General features: G+C 37.2%; 2 protein-coding genes across 2 annotated transcripts; both read left to right on the top strand.

Moving 5' to 3' along the window:
* Window positions 1–11,474: 11,474 nt before the first annotated feature.
* LOC145126722 (uncharacterized) lies at window positions 11,475–12,076 on the top strand. The gene has a single exon (XM_079062032.1). The coding sequence runs from the start codon at window positions 11,475–11,477 to the stop codon at window positions 12,042–12,044; it is 570 nt and encodes a 189-aa protein (XP_078918158.1). The 3' UTR covers window positions 12,045–12,076.
* Window positions 12,077–19,015: 6,939 nt separating this feature from the next.
* Window positions 19,016–23,090, top strand: LOC145123490 (uncharacterized). The gene is made up of 2 exons (XM_079058701.1): window positions 19,016–22,193; window positions 22,445–23,090. Exons 1-2 carry the CDS (start codon window positions 19,061–19,063, stop codon window positions 22,783–22,785), a joined length of 3,474 nt encoding a protein of 1,157 aa, XP_078914827.1. The 5' UTR covers window positions 19,016–19,060; the 3' UTR covers window positions 22,786–23,090.
* The last annotated feature ends 2,025 nt before the right edge of the window (window positions 23,091–25,115 follow it).

Raw genomic sequence — 25,115 nt, forward strand, 5'->3', positions numbered from 1 at the left:
GAGTTTTTGCCTTAGAGAGAGGTTCTTAACGGGTAACGTTGGAAACTTTACCCTTCTAGACGTATTTACAGCTTAGATCTCGAAGATAAGGCCCTGGTTTGAAGAATGGTGACTTAATGCATTAAGAAGGGCTAACTGACTGAAGAACTCGACGAGTTTATAGAGGAACTCGACGAGTTGGGACGAACTGTCCTGATTCTTTTAATGGGAAGAACTCGACGAGTAGGAATGGCAACGGGGCGGGACATGGTTTCCCAAACCCGCCCCGATATTTTTCGGGTTTCTTATCGGGGCGCCCCATCGGGTTTCGGGTATCTTATCGGGTTTATAACAATTCATAACGAAATCTTTATTCTGTTTTAAGGTACCCCGATGTCTTATAGAAAATACATGTTCTAGTCTCCCTTTTAAATTAAAAATATGATACATCACTTTAATAAAATAATTTGGGCGTTATATTAGAAATTATTTGATTTAAGTTTAGTGTAATGCGTCAAAAAATAAAAAATGATCATTCTAACTAGATTGTTAATAACCAAAAAGATTATTTGATTTAAGTTTAGTGTAATACGTCAAAACATAAAAAATGATCATTCTCACCAGATTTTTAATAAATAAAAAATTGTCCACATTAAGTAATTTATCTTTGAGTGCATGCAATTAACATCAAAAGGATTCGAAGATATATATATATATATATATATATATATATATATATATATATATATATATATATATATATATATATATATATATATATATATATATATATATATATATATATATATATATATATATATATATATATATATATATATATATAATCGGGGCGGGACGGGTCGGGGCGAGGATAACCCACTCCCTGCCCCGAACCCGATAAAAAACCTGATAACGACCCGTTACCCGACACGATATGATCGGGTTTCGGGTTTCCCCGTCGGGTTCGGGCTTTTTTGCTATCCCTGACAAGTTGAAGGAAAACTCGACGAGTTGGATCACCATTTCATGTTTCCGTGATTCATGGGAACTCGACGAGCTGAAGGGCAAACTCGACGAGTTGAGTCAACTCGGAGCGTTGACTTTGACCACAGTTGACCTGAAAAGGGGTATGAGTGTAAATGATATCTAAGGGGATGTATTGATTCAGGTAGTGTGTAGAGCTGATTCCGGGACAGAGACGTTTCAACTATCATTCGACATTGGAGGTGAGTTTTCCTCCTGTATGAGCGGGTCGAAGGCACCAATGCCGGCCCATATATGTATGTTAGTATGTACCGGACTAGGGTCCGATGTCGGGTAGTACCCGATGTAAATTTATATGTTTCCGAATTTCGATCCGATGTCGGGCGGTGCTCGAGGAATGTTTGTAAGCTTGATATGTTCGTGATTCTTGCATGTGCCTGTATTGTATGTTTCCGGATTACGGTCCGATGCCGGGCAATGCCCAAGGAATGTTTGTATGCTTCCGGATTTCGGTCCGCTGCCGGGCGGGGCCCGAGGAATGTTTATATGTTTATGCTATGTGATTATTTTATGTGTATTTGTTGATATGTTTATATATATACCGAGCTTTGCTCAATGCCGGGCGGGGCCTGATGCCGGGCAGGGCGCGATGCCGGGAGCGGCCCGATACCGGACTCTGTCCGATGCTTGGCGGGGCCCATGATATGTTATTATGTGATTTTGCGATTATGGGTATGGTATGAGGTATCTTGGGGAGACTCACTAAGCTTCGTGCTTACAGTTTTCAGTTCCGGTTTCAGGTACTTCTGGTAGCAAATGGAAGGGCTCGGGATGACTGCAGTGCACACACCATTATGTTTAGCATGGGATGATTACTCTGATGTTTTGTTTTGGAAACTCTGATAATAATGTTTTTGAGATAGTTTGATAACTATGTTCGATGAAGTGTTTTGATAACTATGGTTTTATTTAATAATTTAAAACGAAAATTTTTGGTCATGATTTTTGGAATGTTTCAAGTTGGTATCAGAGCCTTGGTTTGAGGGATTCGGGCATACTCTCGGGTATGTCTGAACTCAAACTGAGGATTTGGTATGAAAATTTTCAAAAGAAAATCATTTTTATAAAAATGATTTCCAAAAAGAGAAAAGGGTGTGGTGCATGCAATCAGCCGAGCTCAAGTAAGTTCTCCCAAATTACCCATACATGTTTGTTATGATATGATATGATTATGAGAACTGCATGCTAGATTAGGGCTAAAGATCTAGGAAGGATGCCTTGTATGCCTGCTATATGTGTATGAGAACCGCATGCTAGATTAGGGCTAAGGATCTAGGAAGGATGTCTTGTATGCCTACTGTATGAGCTTATTGAAGTGTATGCTAGTACTGATTAATCAGTGATATGATGGCCTAATTAGGATATGCTTGGTTTTGATTACTCAATGCTCGAATGCTGCTTGCTTTGTGCTTTTAGGAGTTATAGCTATATTTAACTAACTAGTAAACAAATACGCTAAGTTACATATTATAAGGACTAAATAATTTCAGAAGGTTAGGTTTAGCCTTATTTCGCAGCTCTTGTTTGAGTCCAACCGTTGTAGGGAGATACCTCTCATTTGAAGAATTATCTGGTCTTAGTAATATGTAATGGTATTCATGATTTAGTTAGGGAAAGGTAGCAGGGACTTCTTATGCAACTGATGGTGGATAGTGGGTCGGAGATTACCCTAGGGCAAGCCTAGGATGAGATTAGCATGAATATCAGTAGAAGTAGAAGGGACTTGGTGGAGTCAAGGCAATTACTGAGGAAAGTACAGATAGACGTGGAAGGTAGTATGGGCGCTACTACTGAAAGCAGAGGATCTGTACTCGTGTCAAAGAGAGTTGAAATGAATCCAGGGAACTTGTAGTGCGTGTGATCCCTCGGGTTATGATGAGTATTCTGATGTTTGTTATGGTGTATTTTCAGTATGGTGACGCTACGCACTAGACCAGTTGGCAGTTCTAGCTCCGGCAAGGGATCAGGCTCGGGCTCTGGATCCGGGAAGCTCGATGACCAGATGAGAGAGTTTATTTTATCTGAGATTACACACAATATTATGGACCAGACTCCTGTGATCTTCGGTACGGTCAAGGAGGGCATTTTGTAGATTCTTGACGAGAGGTTGTGTGACAACCCGTAATTTCAAATCTTGTAAAAGTCAAACTTGGTCAAACTAAAGTCAAACTTATCCAATAAAGGTCAAACTTATTTCTTTAATTATATTAATATGGTTAGATTAATGAGTTAGTTGTATAGACCTTATATTCAAAGGTGTTGTATGTTTAAGGAGGGAGAACGTGACTTTGTGTATAGATCTATACGAGATTGACAATCCCACACCTTGCTGCTAGCTACAGTAGGACCTACAGGTCTACGGGTGACAAATGTCATATCTTTTTCGACGCCTAAAGAACGTCGTGTTTTATACTAGTTAATCAAGCATGGTTATAACATCATCACATTTTAACCTTAATTAACCAGTTTGGTTACAAGGTAGTTAATGCATCAGTAGTGTATTTCATACAATACTACTGTAAACCTCCATTTTTCCATTACATTCATACAATGATTTTCTCTCATGAGAAATGCATACTATTTTTCTAGTAAAGATGGTTTACAAATATGGAAAACATACATTTTATACTATTTCAAGTACAAACATATATTTTACACTATTACAAGAGAACAAACATTCGAAACAGTCGGGTCTTGGGTAGAAGACTACATTTCATTTTTAGAAGAAAATATAGGATTTTCTGGGAAGTATACAAACATTTCACTAGACAAATACAAACATTTTCATGATTCAAACTACAACATTTGACACTAAATGCTTATGAACTCACCAACTTAAATGTTGATACTCTCTTTCAAAATAACTTGTATTCTCAGGGAACTAGTAGACAAGTACACTAGCTCAAGTTTTGAGAAGACGGAGCAGGTTCAAGACTCGTCTTTTATTTTGATGTTACATTTTTGGTGTCTTACATCTATACAAAGAACACACATGTATTAACTATTCTATTAATGCAATGGATGTTGTTGCTTGTTTTACTATTGTGCATTGTTATGATACTGTACATGACGTCCTCCGCCCCCGAATGTTTCTGCCATCTCGATTTGGGGGTGCGACAGATATGGTATCAAAGCATTGTATATAGTGAACTAAGTATATCAACCCATAAAAGATATATAACTATAAACACAACGGGATTAAAACACCCTGACCAAGAGATTATACTTTTTAAATAATAAAATATTTTACTAAAGTATACATACATGCATTCATACTAAGAAAGTGTCATACTAGAACAAAACAAAAGTATTGAGATTGTTGAACAACACAAGTAGGCTTGGGGAGATATAATCAGGTCTGGGATTGATATAGCCTGATCAACTAGTATGACAGAACAAAACAAAAGTATTGAGATTGTTGAACAACACAAGTAGGCTTGGGGAGATATAATCAGGTCTGGGATTGATATAGCCTGATCAACTATATCTATCCGAGAAGTGATTAGCATGTGCCTAGGAATGGTTGTGGTGTTGCAACAAGTCTAAAAACTTACCAACTCTACTACAGTGAAACACTAGAATAGAACATAAACTTAAAATACTATAAGAGTATTTTGTTGTACTATAACTACTTATGTGAAAACTAAAAAGGTCTTTACTAGTAGGTGAATAGTTGCTGAGTGGATGCACTAAGGTTATATGTGACTAAGATGTTATAGACTTATAATCTGTGATCTTCGCTTTATTTCTTGTTCCTTGTTTGGTTGTGGTCTTAGAGTTGGATCACTTATTCGAAGGTCTATTCTATCTTGGTTATATATAGCTGGTATGCACTACGCAAGTAATGAAGTAACTGTTAAGGATCATCATATCTATAGTAATTTATCTATTATATGTCTCTTACACCCCTTTTCTTGCTTAGATAACATGGCTGGATTCCATCTACCTGGCGACCGTACTTTCCCGATCAAGGGAACGACGGATGGCTTGAAGCCGAAACTGAAGAAGAGAACCCAATGGTCCCAGTAGAGGAAGACCCTGAGGAGAGTTCTGAGGAAGAGAACGAAGAGGATGAGCAGGAAGACTCTGACTCAGAACCCGAGGTCTATAATCCACCTCAAGTTTCCCAAAATCCTAACCCTCAACAGGATTTTCAAGGCCCGACGCCTCTGTGGGCAGTGAACTTGGGAAGATGGAGCCACGAATAGGGACAACCACCTACTTATAATGGAGACCGAAGCTTCTACAACCTGAATGAGGGAGGCTCAGCTGACAGAATCCTCCCTATCTTGGTTCATCGTGTTGCTCGCAATGCTGAACAAGGAAGAGCATCCATCGACCAAGTCATGGAGATCAGGGCTAACTTAGGAGTCAACATGGTTCGTCTCCGCCATCTGACCGATGACCAGGAGTTAACCAGGACTTACACTGACACTCTACAGATGGAACTGAATGTCAGTCGATCCGAAGTTAGAGAGCTTCGACAGGGTCAAGTTGCATTGGAAAGGCGTGTGTGGGAAACAGAACACCAGCTGGCTGAGTCCATCATAGAATCTAGTACCAACCAGAACAACACTCCTCGCGAGTAGAGCATACTCACTCACTCTTTTGGATATAGATTAAGTCTAATTTTAGACACTAGTATTATTTTCCTGTTTGTATCTAGACCTTGAACTTTCAGTTCGTTCACGTCGTTATGCTGTCAAGTTTTCTCCATATTGGTATGTTGTAGACCTATTACAAGGTCAAGTTTTTCCCGAACTCTGTACATCTAATATTCCAATGATATTGACAGGTATCCAATCCTCTTGGAAAATCTTTATCCAAATTCTTTCATCTTTCTAGTGGGAGTTATCTATTGAAAACACTCAAACAATTACAGGTTGAACTATGGTGATTTAGTTCAAGGAACACTTTCATTATTCTCACTATTGACGTCTTACTATTATCTTCATTTTTATAAACTTATAGTTGAGAGATGCCTCCTCGTAGATCAGGAAGACACAATCTACCAATAACTCCAACTCAACCACCACCTCCTCCACAATTCGATCCTATAGTTTTTCAAGCTGCAGTGACCGCGACTGTAACGGCAGCCTTAACACAGATCAACACTAGCGGTACTAGCGGAGGTGGAACGGGTGTTAACTCTACACAAGGTGATAGTCACAGGCACCCTAGGGAGTGTTCATATAAATACTTCACCAACTGCAAACCCAAAGCCTTTAACGATAGCGGTGGAATAATTGCTCTATCGCAATGGATAGAGAAAACGGAGTCTATCTTTGAGATTTGCTCTTGCCCGGAGGGAAGCAAAGTAAAATTTGTTGTCTGCACCTTCTCAGACAGAGACCTCACATGGTGGAATGGCCATGTCAAGTCACTTACTCTCATAGTGGCTAACTCGATGGGCTGGGTTACACTGAGGGACCTGATGATAGGAGAATACTGCCCGAGGGGCGAAGTTCAGAAACTCGAACAGGAACTTTGGAGCCTGACCATGAAAGGCTCTGACATAGTAGCCTACACGACTAGATTTAGTGATCTAGTGGCTCTATGTCCAGGGATGGTCCCCACGGAGAGCTAAAAGATCGAGAGGTACATTTGGGGACTGATACCTCCATTTCAGGGGAATGTATTGTCTTCAAACCCCGCTACATTCGGCAGTGCCAAACGATTGGCACAACGACTCATTGACCATGGATTCCGCACGCCAGTAACAACCCCTGTCCCAGAACCACCCAAAATGACCGACAACAAGAGGAAGTCTTGGGACAGAAATAGGAACAAATCGGTACAGAACTCTGCCAAGAAACAACAGATTGTGGCTGTTCATGCCGCAACAACCCCTGCTGTCCCTGCACTAGCAAAATAGTACGCTGGGAGTTTGCCGAAGTGCAACAAGTACAACTTCCACCACAACGGACCCTGCCGGGAGATGCAGTGTGCTAACTGCAACAGGAAAGGGCACACGACCCGTTTCTGTAAGGCTCCGGCAAGACCAATCACCCAAGTCCCTGGTATTGGAGTAGGTCAGGCATGCTATGAGTGTGGTGAAGTTGGACACTACAAGAGGAACTGCCCGAAAGCAGAGAATACTGGTGGAGTAGGGAGAATTTTGGCGATAGGCCATGAGGAAGCTGTGGCAGACCCTACGGTGGTCACATGTACGTTACTGCTCGATAACTCTTATGCATGCATACTATTTGATAGTGGAGCGGAGAGGAGTTTCGTGAACCAAAAATTTGCACACTTATTTAAACAATAACCACAAGCACTAAAAGAAACGTTCACTGTAGAAATGGCTAACGGGAAGACTGAGAGCACTAACGATATATACATAGGATGCACCCTCTATCTAGATAGCTATTCATTTCAAATCGACCTTATGCCTGTTTCAATTAAAAGTTTCGACGTTATTATCGGCATGGATTGGTTGAGTCTTCATCGTGCTGACATCATGTGTTTTGAGAAATCCGTTCGTCTTAAACTACCGAACAGCGAGTCCTTAGTTATCTATGGCGATAAACCAGACACGAACCTGCAAATCATCTCAAGTATACAAGCCCAGAAGTACTTACGAAAAGAATATCACGCGTTCCTTGCTCACGTGGTTGATATGAGCCAAAAGGTGAATGTCATAAAGAACATCCCAAAAGTACGTGACTTTCCCGACATCTTTCCCGAATATCTTCCAGGATTACCACCACAACGTCAATTCGAGTTCAGAATCGACTTAATTCCAGTAGCTACCCTTGTAGCCAAATCGCCTTATCGACTAGTACCAGCTGAGATGCAGGAACTATCCAATCAACTGAACGAACTGATAAGCAAGGGATTCATTAGACCAAGCTTCTCACCCTGGGGAGCATCGGTCTTGTTCGAGAAGAAGAAGGATGGATCGTTCCGTATGTGCATCGACTACCGCGAGCTAAACAAACTTACCGTCAAGAACCGATACCCTCTACCATAGATAGACGACTTGTTCGACCAACTTCAAAGAGCGAGCTACTTTACAAAGATTGACTTAAGATATGGGTATCAACAGTTACGAGTTTTAGAGGAAGATGTTGTTGGATTAGTGTCTAAGTCCATAACTATTTTGGTATGTACTTGACCCGATGGTGCATGGTCCTTTTGGGTTGCCTTCACCAAAGCAACTTGATAGGATGAATTATGGAGAGAGAGGATTAATTATGATTTATTAATATATTATGAGAATAATATATTAAAGGAGAAATCATATTGTTTAATTAATATTGGTCAATAATTAATTAAGAATTAATTTTGTGGCTAAAAGAGATTAATTAAACTTAAGAGACTAGAACTGTCACTTGTGTGATAGCTGAATATTGGGCTATTGGACTCCTTATTAGAGGAGTGGACGATTTCTAATGGGTTTCCCCATAGAATTGCCATTTAATCAAATAATTGTTGCCTTATAAGATAATGTTTAATTATTTAAGTTATTTGGTGAATTGTAATGCAAGTAATTGGACTAGGTCAAAATTAGATAACCACAAATTAATTGTTAATTGCCTTATTTGAATTGTTGATCTAGAATGTTCTTGATAAAGTTTGGAAAAGTTTCAATTTTCTCCCTTTAGGTTTCATAGTTCTAAATTTTAACTTTAAAAGTTTTAGTTTTGAAATTTAAATAGTTAAACCCTAATATTTTGAAATGTTCCAAAACAGCCTTCGAACTCGTTATGGTCACTACGAGTTTGTAGTGATGCCTTTCAGATTAATGAATGCGCCCGCGGTGTTCATGGACTTAATGAACCGGGTGTTCCATCCTTAATTAGATAAGTTCATGATTGTATTCATTGACGACATACTCATCTACTCACGTAGTAAGGAGGAACATAGTCAACACTTACGACAGATTTAGAAACACTACGAGCAGAGAAGCTTTATGTGAAGTTCTCTAAATGCGAATTTTGGATTCGAAGAGTCGAATTCTTGGGTCACGTGATTAGAGAAGAGGGAATTCACGTGGATCCTTCCAAAATCAAGGCCATTGAGAACTGGTCGGCACCAAAGACGCCTACATAAATTCGTCAATTTCTAGGCCTCGCTGGCTACTATCGCAGATTCATTCAGAACTTTTCAAAGATTGTGAAACCACTTACCACATTGACCCAGAAAGGTGTGACCTTTGACTGGGAAGAGAAACAAGAAAAGACGTTCCAAACTCTTAAGAAAGCCTTATGCAGCACACCGATATTATCCCTCCCAGAAGGGATAAAAGATTTCGTGGTATACTGCGATGCATCCAACCAAGGGCTTGGCTGTGTTCTTATGCAACGAGGAAATGTTATCGCCTATGCCTCAAGATAGCTTAAGACGCACGAAGTCAACTACACTACTCATGATCTTGAGTTAGGAGCAGTGGTATTTTCTCTAAAGATCTGGAGACACTACCTGTATGGTACGAAAAGCACTATCTTTACAGATCACAAAAGCCCCCAACATATATTCGACCAGAAGGAGCTCAACATGAGACAACGATGGTGGGTCGAGCTACTAAATGACTATGAATGCGAAATTCGTTATCATCCCGGTAAAGCCAATGTAGTAGCTAACGCCCTTAGTCGGAAAGAGTACTCAGGTCGTAAAGTCAAATCATTGACTATGATAATCCATTCACATCTGTCCACACAAATTAAGGAGGCTCAACAGGAAGCCTTGAAACCTGAAAATGTGGCAGGTGAAACCCTGAGAGGGATGGATAAGAACTTAGAAGTCAAGGGTGACTAAGCCTTATACCTCATGGATCGGATCTGGACACCGAAGTTCAGTGGCTTCAGAGACGTTTTCATGAACAAAGCGCACAATACTCGATAGTCCGTTCATCCAGGTTCAGATAAGATGTATCTGGATCTCAAAAAGCTATATTGGTGGCCTAACATGAAAGCAGATATTGCTACCTTTTTAGGCAAGTGCCTTACTCGCGCCAAAGTCAAAGTAGAATATCAAAAGCCCTCAGGTTTACTACAACAACCGAATATACCTGAGTGGAAGTGGGAGCGGATTACAATGGATTTCATAACCAAGTTACCCAAGACAACGGGTGGACTTGATACCATTTGGGTGATCGTCGACAGATTAACCAAGTCCGCACACTTCCTGTCAATCAAAGAAACCGACAAGATGGAGAAACTAACAAGAATGTACATTAGGGAGATCGTACGACTGCATGGTGTGCCCATATCTATTATCTCTGATAGAGACAATAGATTCACCTCAAGGTTCTGGCTGTCACTACAAAAATCATTGGGAACTAGGCTGGACATGAGTACAACCTACCACCCACAAACTGATGGACAGAGTGAGAGGACAATACAAACGTTGGAAGACATGCTGAGAGCTTGTGTGATCGACTTTGGTAAAGCATGGAATATCCATTTACCATTGGTCGATTTTTTATACAATAACAACTACCATACTAGTATCAAAGTTGCCCCATTTGAAGCCCTCTATGGCCGAAAGTGCATATCCCCTCTGTGCTGGGATGAGGTGGGTGACACGCAACTAGCTAAAGGACAAGTTCCTGACAGCACTCTCATTGGTCCAGAAATCATCCGGGAAACTACAGAAAAGATTGTTCAGATTCGTGAACGATTGAAAGCCTCTAGATACAGACAGAAAAGCTACGCTGACAAAAGACGGAAACCCTTGGAATTTCAGGTTGGTGAACTTGTTCTGTTGAAGGTTTCACCCTGGAAGGGCATGATACGCTTCAGAAAGCGTGGCAAACTAAATCCAAGGTACATTGGGCCTTTTGAGATTCTCGCTAGAATTGGCCCTGTAACTTACAAACTCCGACTACCACATGAACTTAATAACGTACACCCTACCTTCCATGTATCGAATAGTAAAGAAGTGTCTATCTGATGAGACTCTTGTTATCCCACTCGATGAAATCGAGATCAATGAGAGCCTCAACTTCGTGGAAGAACTAGTAGAAATCATGGATAGGGAAGTCAAGCAAACGAAACAAAGCCGTATCCCGAAGTTGAGTCGCCTATGTTATGGATACCCAGGATAAGGGTAAGGTGACCGTGGATGATGTACTGATCGTACGGGAGTACCCGGACGTGTTACTAGAGGATTTGCCTAGGGTACCTCCGGAGAGGCAGGTAGAGTTCAGGATTGACCTAGTTCCTGGTGTGGCTCCAATAGCCAAGGCACCATATCGGTTTGCTCCTCCCGAGATGCATGAGTTGTCTACACAGCTGCAGGAGATGTTAGACAAGGGATTTATCAAGCCGAGCAGTTCTCCATGGGGAGCCCCGATACTATTTGTGAATAAGAAGGACGGGTCACATCATATGCGTATAGATTACTGGGAGTTGAATAAGGTAACAGTAAAGAACTGTTATCCCCTTCCGAGAATTGATGATTTATTTGACCAGCTTCACGGTGCATCTTGGTTCTCCAAGATTGATATGCGATCAGATTATCACCAGATGCGAGTCAGGGACGACGATGTGCAGAAGACGACCTTTCAGACTCGCTATGGTCATTACGAGTTCGTGGTCATTACGAGAAACTTTATTATATTTGACCGGAAAGATAACCAAAGCAGGATCATGTACCATCCTGATACTACTACTTCTACTACACTGATGCGAAAAGACGAAAATGACCCTGTAGTTATGAATGAAGATTTAGCTGATATAGACGCGTTGTTGAGCTTAGAGGATGAATATGAGGAATATGAAAAGGGTGATGATGTCAGCACGGGGCGTACAAGTGGATATCATAGAAGTGACACGTCAGATTCTTGCTCTTCGAGCAGGAGAAACGGTGGGCCAGGAGTATTATCGAGATATGAGGTGAAAGATAGTGAAAGAAAGAAAGATAAGATGAAGAAGATGGTGAAGTCTCTTAAGGGAATTATGCCTGGTGTTAATGGAGGAATGAATACTGTTGATGTTCTTGATGAAGCTGTTAAATATCTCAAGTCGTTGAAAGTTGAAGCTCAAAAGATGGGGGTTGGAGATTTCCAGGGATGAAATGACAATGGTGCCCTTGCTGATAGGGTGTTGTGTTTGTTTGGGAAGGTGGCTAGGTGGGTATAATGGTAAATTTACTTGCTTTTCTTATGTACGGATGATGGATCTTTATGTGATATTTATGATGAGTGGTTTTTACATGTTGCGTTTGATGCTTGTGGTTTTATTGAAGGGCTTTTATTGTGCTTAAGAAATATTTGGTATTTTAAGTTAAGAAATATTTGGTATTTTAAGTTAAGCAATATTTGGTATTTTAAGTTATATTGGTGAGGAATTAAGGATGAAACATTTTGCAATAAAATATTAATCACTAGGTGTAAGACCCGTGTAGTACACGAGTTTATTAAAAATAAAAGTTTAATATAAAGTTGTAAACATTACGCATTTTTTAAAATAATACTTTTACATAAATAAAAATGATATAATAATGAATAAAGTAAATAATTCAATATATACTAATAAAAAACATTGATATATTTTAAAAGCTGATGTTGAAAATTAATGTGTAAAAATTAAACATTTTTTTAAAGTAAACTTTCGAAATAAATACAAACGTAATGATAATAAGTTAGTAGTTGAATGTATACTAATAAAAAAAATATTGACATATTGATATGGTGGATATAACATTGAATTTTCTTTTATCTAAATATAATTTTATATGTTTGAATTTGTCTTTATAGTCTTTTGAATCTATATTATATTTTTATTTTTAAACAATAAAAAATCCAAAAATAAAATTATGTTGAAATAATGTTATCAAATTTTAAAAGTTCAATTATTAAAATGGAGACATTATAAATTTAAATGTGTAGCCACATAAAAATATTGTTACTCATTACACATTTTACATGACTTGAGTTTAGTAAAATGTATATTCACATTTCATTCATTGTTTCTATATATATTACATGTAATATATATATATATATATATATATATATATATATATATATATATATATATATATATATATATATATATATATTAATAGTCATATAACGAATAAAAAAAGATATTATAGATAGATAAAATAGTTAGTTTTTCTTAAGTATATTTAGAAAAATATAGGAAGATATATGTATATATAGGAAAATATAAATTTATATTGAAATAAAAAACATTTACCTAAATACATGATTTAAAAAATGCTTAATGTTAATCCCTTGAAATGTGTATTAAGTACCTACCATATATAAACCTTTACTAAGGAAAGAAATGGATATACCATTTATTTTCAAGATTAAAAGAATTAATGTATCTACTATATATAAATCCGTACTAAAAAAATGGATTTTAAATTTTAAGAAAATGAAAAATATAAGAAAATGACAAGTGGAAAAAATAAAATAAAAAAATTTTAAAAAAATGACATGTGTCAAATGTAATGAGAAGAGGACATGTGACAAAATTATTTTCATTTATTAGAGTAGATTAAAGAAAGATAAAAGTTATTGGTCCTAATTAGGGGTTGTAGCTTTATAAGATATAGAGGATTTAAAAAAAATTAAATGGAGAAAATCATGGCCCCAGCCCCGAAATGTTGGGGGCCTGTGCATTTTATTAGCTTTATACCTTAAAAGTTAAAACCAGTGAATTCTAAAAAAAATTACCCATGCAATTATATTTTTTTTGAACGGCGAAACAACATATATTAGCACAAAAAAGGACTTAAGCTAGAAACTCATCATATATTAGCACAAAAAAGGACTTAAGCCTGAAGCTCAAGTCACGAAATAAAGGAGTTTAAAGTTGGAGACATACACCAAGCAAACCAATCTAAATTACAAAACTTGGATCTAGATTTAATCCAATTGAAAGTGTTAATACCAAGTAAGTGCTTAAAGAGAAGAAGCAACTTTATGGACCAAGAACAAGCAACAAAATTTGCAAGATATGAAAGGGAAGAAACCCTCGTAATTTCAACCATTTGAGAAGAAAAAGAGAAGAAGAAACTTGTCAAAAGAAGTAGCTTCAGTTCATGTCTCATCCTTTATTTTATACCAACATTTAGTACAAAAGGCAAGGCTTAAAAGAATGAGATCATAAACTTTCTTACAAGCATGCTCTAAGCATTAAACTAATAAAAAACAATCCCATGCCTTGTCCCCATGATTAGTGAAAGAGACAAAACTCAATTGTTTAGTACTTTATCTTTAACTAGTTAGTTATATTCCAAGTATATGATTACTCAAAATGACAAAATATTTGTACATGTCTTAAATAATCATACAATATGATAATTCACTAGTTTTATTCTTTTTATTATTATTTCCTAAAAACAATAATTCCCAATATGTTGCTAAAACATTATTTCCCAAAATAATGTTTTCCAATTAAATACAAATGTTGATACTTATTAATGTACAAATTATAATAATAAATAATCAATTAGTGGTAACTTGTTATAAGGTGTGACCTTATAAGATCATATGTTATTAACAATATTATTCTATAATGACTTTTGGGCATACAAGGTCTTTCAGAAAGGACGTTGACATTTTTTATTCAAAATAAAGTTATCCTTCTATAAAGCTACCTTTCCATAAATGTATCCTTCCATAAAGCTATCCTTCTATAAATGTATCATTCCAAGGTTGTAAGCAAATGATTTTCGACACTTCCATTTAATATTACACCGTTTAATATCACATTCTCCCCGTTAAACTAAACCAAGCTCGGTATCCGTTATGCCGATCATATTTCTCATTTATCCATGCTTCATATGTGTCAAGTATTTTGTAAAGATGCCTGCTCGTTGATCCTTTGAGTCAACATGTTCTACTACAATTTTTCCTTCCTAAGCCAAATGGATTGACATGCAACCGTCGTGACTGCCATGAACTCAGCTTCACATGTCGACAAAGCAACAATCCTTTGATTTTGAGATTTCTATGTCACTGCATTTCTTCCTAGATAGAAAATCATCCCACTTCTACTCTTAACACCAACCTTGTCACCTCCATAATCATTATCACTAAACCTAACCAAGTCTTCAACTTCACAACCCTTTCCATAGTTGAGCCTGTAATTAGGGGTTCCTTTGACATACCATAAACTATATTTTTCCACTTGAAAATGCAAGGTAGTTGGTTGCTCCGTGAAATGAATAGCAACACCATCCACATATGAAAATCCGGTGAAACATCCCACTACTATCCTATATTCGGTTGGGTCAACTTTTTCACCATGTTCATCTTGCTTAATCTTCAAGTTATTTTACATAGGTGATGTTGAGTTGCAATCTAGTAACATGAATTGCTCCAAATTTTTTTTTTTGCGTAATCCGTTTGTCGAAAAGAAATTCCCCACTTCTTTTGTGATAATTCTATTCCGAGATAGTAAGAAAGCAAATCCAAATCACTAATTTCAAATTCTTTTTTCATTTGCTCTTTGAATTTAACATTGTCTTCGTTGTTTGATCCTATAATGATGAACTCGTCAATGTAGACACCAACTAAAAGAGTGTTTCTTTTCGGGTTCCTTTTGTACATAGCTATGTCTTGTGAACAGTTTGAAAAAATCAAGTCCTTTTAGGCTTTTATCCAGACAAATGTTCCAATCTCCAAGAGCTTGTCGTAAACCATAAAGCACATTGGAGAGTTTAAACACCTGGTGACTATGTACTTTATCAACATATCTTTTAAGTTGACTTACAACCTCTCTTTCGAGATCCCCATTAAGTTAAATCCGACTTGACATCTAAGTGGTAGATAACCCACCCATCTTAAGCTTCTAAGGCAAGAATGAGCCTTATGGTGTCAAGTCGCACTACCGATGCAAAAACTTCATTATAGTCTACTCCTTGTTTTTGCACATAACCTTTTGCGACAAGTCAAACTTTATGTTTTATCACATTTCCAAGATTGTCTTTTTTCACTTTAAAGATCCATTTCAATTATATCACCTTGTAACCCGGTGGCAAGTTGGTAAGTTTCCACGTCTTGTTTTTCTTGATTGCATCGAAGTCCGTTTGAATTTCCTCTCGCCATGGTTTACAGGTAATCACCTCTTTAAAATTCAAGGGTTGATCCGTTGCAATCATCAACAAATTCTCCGAGTTCTAGGATCACATTTTTAACATAATTATAGCTATCGGTAAGTGACCTAAATCGTTTTGGCCTAATCTCACTAGGACTTTCCGTGTCAGTTAATATTGAAGAAAACGGGTACACAATATGAGTATATGGGGGTTGTTTTGGGTTGGAGACATTTGACATAAGGACTTTCCGGGTTGATACTGGAGTTGTCCGGTTGCGCCGAATTGACTTCGTGGTTGTCCGACTCAATTATCGTGAAGGTTTTTGGTTGTTTTGTCTATGCGATAGTTGTACGTAGACATTTGAATAAACTTGAGGACTTGTTGGAAACCAATGATCTAATTGTATGTTATATTAAGGTTGAGTTATTGTTCAATGTATGAGCAACCAAAACGTAATGAAGAAAAATAGAAAATAGATAAGGCAAAAGATTTTTCAAGGCATAAGTCTTTACTAAATATTCATAGACAATTAAAACTATTTTCTTAACACAAGCAATGGTTGAGCACCACCTAAATATATATCCTAAAAAGACTAATAATATAATAATAAATACTAAAATAATCTATCCATATTTATACAAATCCCATAAATCTTGGAAAGTATGAACATTATCTAATAAAGCAAGAGTAAATTACACGAATGGTCCCTATGGTTTAGGGTAATTTATGCGTTTGGTGCCTAACTTATTTTTTTAACTCGGAAGGTCCCTGCTGTTTGTTTTTGTTACGTGCTTGGTTCCCGTCTTACCTAAAAATACTATTTTTCCCTTGATTTTTTAAATTTATTTAAATAAACACTCCAACCCCACCAATTCACAGCGTATAACAAAAACAAACAATATGGACCTTCTAAGTTAAGAAAATAAGTTAGAGACCAAACATGCAAATTACCCAAACCATAGAGACCATTCGTGTAATTTACTCATAAAGTAAAGAAAAGCTATCATTCCATAATGCTACCCTTCCATAAAGATATCCCTCCAAGGTTTAAACAAATGATGCCCAACAATTCCATTTAGTGTTATCCGATTTAATATCATCCGATTTAATATCACCACGAGAAGGTTGAATAATTTCTTATGATATTATTCTCTTGCTAAATTAGTTGTCGGAGTTCATAGACTAGGAAGAATGTTCTAATGGAGTCACTTGATACTGTTTTTTAAACATTATAATTGAGTGTTTAATAGTTGAGATTTCTTTGACGAAGACAAACTCGAGAAGACAAGAATTTTGATTTGTGATTTTTCCTTAGAAAACGTTTCATAAACAAATGGATCTTGTTTTCACTATGAGAAAGTTTCCGAAAAAGCTTGTCGAAGAATTAAGATGAATTAGACGAGGGGCTGAACGTCGAATTTTCAAGGGCATAGTATAGGTGTATGTGTGTGGCGGACCCTATCTATTTTTTAATTATAAAAATATTAAAATGATTAATAAACATAAAAAGAAATAAAATAAAAGGTATAATAATCATATTAAGTTCGACAAAAACCACAGTCACAATGAAAACATGCCAAAAGGTCGAGTCGAGTACCGCCAAGCTCGAAACTCGACTCGACAAAAACATAGTGCTCGGAATTCGACTCGAGCCTCAATTTCAAACTCGGGCTTGATCTCGATAAAGTATTCGCCACTTTCGAGTTCGGCTCGAGTTGACTAAGATAAAATTACATTAAATTGAAATAGAGATTCGACTAAGCTCGTGAGCTTGACTCGAGTATGTAAAGTATGAATAAAATAAAGGGTAAAAGTACAGATATAACTAAGCTCGATTAAGCTCGCGAGCTTCACGAGCCTATCGAGTATTTCTATTCTCGAGCTCGACTCGATAATATACTCGAGTAGCTCGATCTCGAGCTCGAATCGACTTGAACTGAGTCGATTTCAAGTATTTTTCGACTAGGTCTCGAGTATATAATAAGCTAGCTCGACTCCGTTACACCCCTACCAAAAGGGATCATAACCACAATGAAACTTGCCAAAAGGGATTATTTTTGCAAGTTAGAAATATTTTTAAACCTTAGCAAAAAAAAGTTATAAATCACATGGACCATTTTCCAAGTTTTCTCAAATATAAATTATGTATCACAAAATTCTGATCTTAATTATGAGTCATGAACTTAAAATTAGCTAGAATTATATGATATCGTATGCAACTTGGCTTACAATATTAATTGAGGAATTCCTTGGACAAAATCTTATTGTCGACATAGAATCACATGGCAAACATTACGAAGGTGATTCTCGTCCAAGAAGCTGACAACTTTTCTTTTGCGACTATATAGCTAGTTTGGTGTGAATATAAGTAGAAACACAAGTACTATCCACTTGCTATATAAGACGTAAATGCATGACGGGTTTGAATAACATCAATGCATGGCGGGCCACAAAACATTCTCCTTAAATATGGTTTCCTTACATATTTCTATTACAATTTACAACCCGATTACCATAATTAATTTAATTCTAATTATAATTCAATGTAAAGCAATTCTCCTACTATTGAACCCACTTGTAATTGCACCCCGATATGGACTCATCATTACTAATGGATTAGTAGTACGCAAGTTAAGTTCATAATGGACACTCATTACACTTACGTATTGTCATTTCCTTATTATTTTGTACAAATGCAAAAAATTATCACAGCTTGCAATTTCTAATTATCATTTGTAATGATATAACAAGTTAGATGGTTAATACTAGAATTTGCAAACTTGGTATGTTGTTTTTTTCTGTTTTATATATTTCGAATCAAATTGAATACTAATAAGGAGCTTGAATGGCAGTATGGACCCAGGATAAGAATAACGTCAATAAAGTTTTTTAGCTGTAAAGACTTTAATATGTTTTCACACACTACGGGTTGACAAAACTCGTCCTAGTGGACTTCTATATTGTATTGACTATTGAGTAATATACAATGCATCAGCTTCATGCTCATAGAATTATCTCCATTTCAAAATTATCTATGGTGTTCAAAACCCTTGTCCTTTTACCTTTCCTGTTACTTTGTGTTCTATCTGCTGATTCTAGCTTAAAAGATGAAGCTAATGCTTTGGAACATTTCAAGAACTCAATCACAGATGACCCAACCGGTGCACTCCTGGATTGGAATGCTGATTCCATCCACCACTGTAACTGGACTGGAATCCAATGTGATGATGTCTCACAACGTGTAGTTTCCATTTCTATTCAACAAACACAACTCAAAGGCGAAATCTCTCCTTTTCTTGGAAACCTTTCCAGCCTCCAGGTTCTTGATCTATCTTATAATTTATTTACTGGAAACATTCCTTCCCAGTTGGGGTATTGCACACAGCTTACTGGACTTGCCTTTTACACCAATTCCCTCTCAGGGTCGATTCCATCGGAACTGGGAAACCTCCGGAATCTGCAGATACTTGACCTTGGAAACAATTCACTCACTGGAATCATTCCGGAAAGCTTGTGTAATATCACTTCCATGTTAGAACTTAGCCTTGATGACAACAAACTCAATGGTACAATCCCTGATAGAATCGGTGATTTGATAAATCTTCAGCAACTTGGAGCTTATAATAACAGTTTACAAGGCTCAGTTCCTGCTTCTGTAGGTAATCTAAAAGAGTTGATAGCTCTTGACTTCAGTCAAAACCAACTTACTGGTATCATTCCTAGACAGATTGGAAACTTGTCAAATTTACAAGTTCTTCAGTTGTTTGAGAATTCACTCTCTGGGAAAATACCACCTGAAATTGGTCATTGCACGAATCTATCAGCTCTTAATTTATACAGCAACAAGCTCGTTGGAAGCATTCCTCCTGAAATTGGAGATCTTGTGGGTTTACAGTTTTTGCGGTTGTATAAAAATCAGTTGAATTCCAAGATCCCAAACACGTTATATCGATTAAAATCATTATTGGTTTTGCAACTAGGAGAGAATCATCTCATAGGGAGTCTTTCTCCCGATATCCATTCACTGAAATCATTACAATCTCTTACCCTTCATCAGAATAATCTTTCTGGGGAGATTCCGGCATCCATAACCAGATTGGTGAATTTGATGTACTTAAGTATTAGCTCAAATTCCCTCACAGGTGTAATTCCTTCAAGCATTGGGTCGCTTCATAATCTGCTAGATTTGTCTCTTAGTGATAATTTTCTGGAGGGATCTATTCCATCTAGCATCACCAACTGCACAAATATCCGTTGGTTAAATGTTGCTGGTAATCGGATGACTGGAGAAATGCCTCAGGGTTTAGGAAAGTTGTCAAATCTTACAAATCTAGCTGTTGGCGACAACAGAATGTCAGGAAGAATCCCGGATGATCTCTTCAATTGCTCAAGTCTTGTGATTTTAAATATGGCAAATAACAATTTCACTGGATTGTTGAAACCGAGCATCGGAAGACTCTCTAATCTCCAAATTCTGCAATTTCATGGTAATTTCTTATCTGGCTTCCTCCCAGGTGAAATCGGAAATCTAACTAGTTTGATCTATTTAACCCTTGGGCAGAACCAATTTTCGGGTACCATTCCTGTAGAATTCTCAAACATTTCATCCCTTCAAAGCCTTTTTCTTGGTAACAATAATCTGGAAGGCGAGATTCCAGATGAAATCTTTGAGCTCAAACAGCTTACAGAACTGCACTTGATGAACAACAAATTTGTGGGCTCTATTCTGAATTCCGTTTCAAAGCTTGAGGAGCTTTCTCAGTTAGATGTAAGTGGAAACAGGTTTAACGGCTCAATCCCTGATAGTATGAGAAAACTTAACAAGTTGCTTTCGATAGACCTCTCACACAACATGCTGACAGGGTCGATTTCAAGGTCCGTGATTGCAGGTATGAAAAATACACAGATCTTTATCGACTTCTCCAACAATTTTCTTACAGGAAGGATACCAAATGAATTAGGCGAGATGGAGATGATACAAGCCATTTACATCTCAAACAATAATCTGTCAGGAGGGATTCCAGTGACGCTTCAAAGATGCAGAAACTTGAGAAGTTTTGATGTGTCTGGAAATCAGCTTTCTGGTAGTGTTCCAGAAGAAATATTCCCTCCTCTTGATCTGCTTTCCACCATAAACTTTTCAAGAAATCAGTTCGATGGCGAGATCCCTGGAACTATGGCGAATTTGACTCGTCTTACTTCTATTGATCTTTCACACAACAAATTCAACGGTTTGATTCCAGAAAGTTTTGGCAACATTTCGGTTTTGAAAAAACTTGACCTTTCATTCAACGAATTAGAAGGACGTGTTCCAGATACTGGTATTTTCAGAAACATAAGCGCAGTTGGATTACAGGGAAACCCATCTCTGTGTGTTACAAACAACACCGAATTATGCGCCTCATCAAGTCGATCAAAGCGCTCACTATCCAGAAAGGCTGTATTGATTCTTTCAATACTCGGATCACTTACATTGCTTCTTGTATTCATTTTGGCTGTATTATGTTGTCGGCATGTTAGAAAAGCCAAAGTCAAAGAGCTTGAGAACCCAACATTACCAGAAAATACCGCAGGGTTCACTCTCAGAAGATTTGATAGAAAAGAATTGGAAGATGCTACCGACAACTTCAGTGAAGGTAACATTCTGGGTACAACTAGTTTAAGCACTGTGTACAAGGGTAGACTAGAAGGTGGGAGGATGATAGCAGTGAAAAATTTGAACATCACCCAGTTTTCAGCAGAATCTGAGAAAAGCTTCAACAAAGAAATGAAGACATTAGGGAAACTGAGGCATAGAAATCTAGTGAAGTTACTTGGTTACGCATGGGAGAGTGGGAAGCTAAAGGCTTTGGTTCTTGAATACATGGAAAACGGTAATTTGGATAGGATTATACACGACTCTGGGATTGATAGATCAAGATGGGATTTGTCTGAAAGAGTAGATGTTTTGGTTTCTGTAGCCAGAGGATTGGTGTACTTACACTCAGGATATGATTTTCCTATAGTTCATTGTGATTTGAAGCCTTCTAACATACTTCTGGATGAAAAGTGGGATGCTCATGTGAGTGATTTTGGCACAGCTAGGATTCTTGGAGTTCATCAACAAGATGGAAGCAACATCTCTTCTGCTTCCGCATTTCAAGGCACAATTGGTTACTTAGCACCAGGTAACGAATCACCAATTCTTCTTTCTTCTTCGGTTTTCAGGAAAAAAAAAGTAGCAATAGTTACACTTGCTTTCAACATTGTGAATGAAAATAGTTTGATAACTGGACTGAACTTTTCAACATACAGAATGTTACATAATTTTTCTTTATTTATATTATAAGAAAATACATGTAACTTTTGATGTTGAGTTATAATATTTTTGACCTTGAAAGTCATGCTAACGCATTTTTACATATATGTTTCCCAACAGAATTTGCGTATATGAAGAAACTGACAACAAAAGTGGATGTATTTAGCTTTGGAATAGTAGTGATGGAACTTATAACAAGAAAAAGACCGACAAGTGTCCTTACTGAAGAGGAGGGAGTCCAGATCACTTTGCCACAACTAGTAGACAGAGCACTTTCAAATGGAATAAATGAGCTGATGGAAATTATAGACCCTGATCTGGCTTCTAATTTCTCCACGAAACAGGGTGTTATAGAACAACTACTTAAGTTGGCCTTATATTGCACAAAAATGAACCCAGAGGATCGACCTGACATGAATGAAGTCTTATCTTCCCTTTCAAAGATCCATAAGAACGTCTAGATACAGAAGGTTTCAGACTTTGCATTCATTAGTGAAAGCTTTTTTTTTTTGTTACAATCAGGAGGGTGAAGGCAGATTTTTAGTTGGACCTTTGCAGCCAAGTGTGGGTTATATGACTTGAAGCTAAGTCAAAGGGCCTGCTTGTGGAGAAGGACAAAGTCTTATACTTGTGTTTTAGTATAAGTACATATGTAAATTATTAGTTAGAAGAGTTAATTGTCTAAGTCTTCTATATTTGTACGCCATTACTGTCAAAAGCAGTTCATGAAGTTCAGTTCCACATTCTTTGGTGTGTTTTTTTTTCATCATATTTGCATAATTCCTTACCGCTATTACTGCTTTAGTGTGCATATGCCGCCCAACAAATTGGCATTATAACTTCAACCGATGTTGGTGATTTTGTATCACTAATATTATTTAAGTGTAATGAGATTAATTTGTTGATCAATGTTACCTTGATAAATATTAAACAAGTTAGGGTGATAGGGAGTGTACATTTGTTTAAGTTTATCTTGGTTAAAAAGCACACTACTATTTTGGGGCGAAGCCCTGAACTGACGGGGGTTGGGGGGCAGCACCCTTGGGAGCGAGGTCCAAGGGGCAGAGCCCTGGCTGGGTCGAAATCCGGTATTGAGATCCAAGTTCTAGACCCATTTTTTAAGTTAGTTTGTGACAGTTAGTGTGACATTTTTGGACAGGAAGTTACATTCATGTACCTATCATATGGCAGTTTTAAGATAGGAAGTTAGGTTCCCGTTATATGATCAATTTCGAAATCAGATTGGTACACTTTTATCATAACATCTTCTTCATTCTCTCTTCTAAAACAATGAGTTTTATCCGATTAGAGATTTTCGAGTGTACCCTCGAACTTCTTTAATCTGAAAGTCTATACAACCGAGAGAGTTCTTGTTTGATGAAAGGCCATGCATTTGTGATTCCTTCGTCTGATCAGAATGGGACTTGATTGAGGGCTGAATTCTCGGCTATCAAGTGAAGGAAGGGATCGTTCAAGCCTTCAGGGGAATCAAATTCTTATTTGGAGGAAGACACCGAGCATCAGGTTCTTGATTGGGTTTTCCGATTGATGACAATGGAGAGGATCCTACCCCGTGTTCTCTTTTGATTGAAAATAATTGGAAGAGTTTTAGTCCGTGTGACCGATTGGCTTTCAAAATTTGATTTCTAAACCAGTTTTGAATTTTTACCTTTGTGGTTTGGGTACTTAATCAATCAAAGGTGGAACAAAGCTCAAATTCCTGATAGCTATTTTAAAAGATCCACGAAGGTGAAATTAAAGGATGGACTCGGTGACGATTTAGTTGAGAGGAGTTCATTCCTGGCGATTGCGTGTGTCTTCGGCCTCATTGAATTTGAAACTGAAATTAGGTTGGGTGTGTTCTTAATCACCCGTTTTTAAAGATGCTCTGAAACAATTTTCTTTCATGTGATATCAGACAATCTTTTCTTGAAAGTGTTGGCATATGACAGCATCAACATGTACTTTTGATTTTTATGCAACACTTTTTATTGCTGCTATATTTTTATCATTTTATGTGAGTTTTGAAATTTCCATCTACTAGTGAGTTATAAGTTGGTTTTAAGGTCTCACCATTAGTTAAGAAAGTTTCCTAAATATTGGGGATTTTACAATATGATTAGGAATCTTTGTATGACTATATATAATGCCATTAGATGTCTTCAAGGTTTTCCTTTTTTGGGTTTCCACTCAAATCTTCTGATGTTCTTCATTTGATGATTGTTTATGTGCGAAGCCTCCATTTTTTATAAAAAAAGTGGTATCAATATTCCTTCGAGTATGCTAGAGGTAAGAGTCATTGTAGATATATCAGACGGTAAGACAGTCTGAACTAGTGTTCAATACCCCACCATCATAATTGAATGTAGTAGAGTTAAATTTCATGCGAACCTTATTCCCATGGAAATTGGAGGCTTTGATATAACGTGAGAGTGAAGTTCCCTTCGAATGCAAACTAGATGTCATATAGGGTGACTACGAAGGTTGCCATTAGTTTTAATAATATGTTGAAAATGTGACCATGGAAGAAGTCGATATAGTATGGGATTTTATGAAATTGTTTCCCCATAACTTACCTGGATTACCACCGGATCGAAAAGTGAATTTTATATTGACTTGATGCCAAAAATTATGCCACTCGCAAAGGCATTGTATCGACTAACACCCACTGATTCAAAGATTTAATGTATCTATTGCAAGAGTTGCTAGACAAATGATTCATCAGATCAAAGTGTTTCCTGAAGATTTACCAAGTTACCACCAGATTACCAAGCTTAATTGGAACTAATGA

Source organism: Lactuca virosa, chromosome 7 (genome assembly GCF_052849685.1).
Source record: "Lactuca virosa cultivar CGN04683 chromosome 7, Lactuca_virosa_CGN04683_v6, whole genome shotgun sequence".
In the NCBI taxonomy this organism is placed as follows: Eukaryota; Viridiplantae; Streptophyta; class Magnoliopsida; order Asterales; family Asteraceae; genus Lactuca; species Lactuca virosa.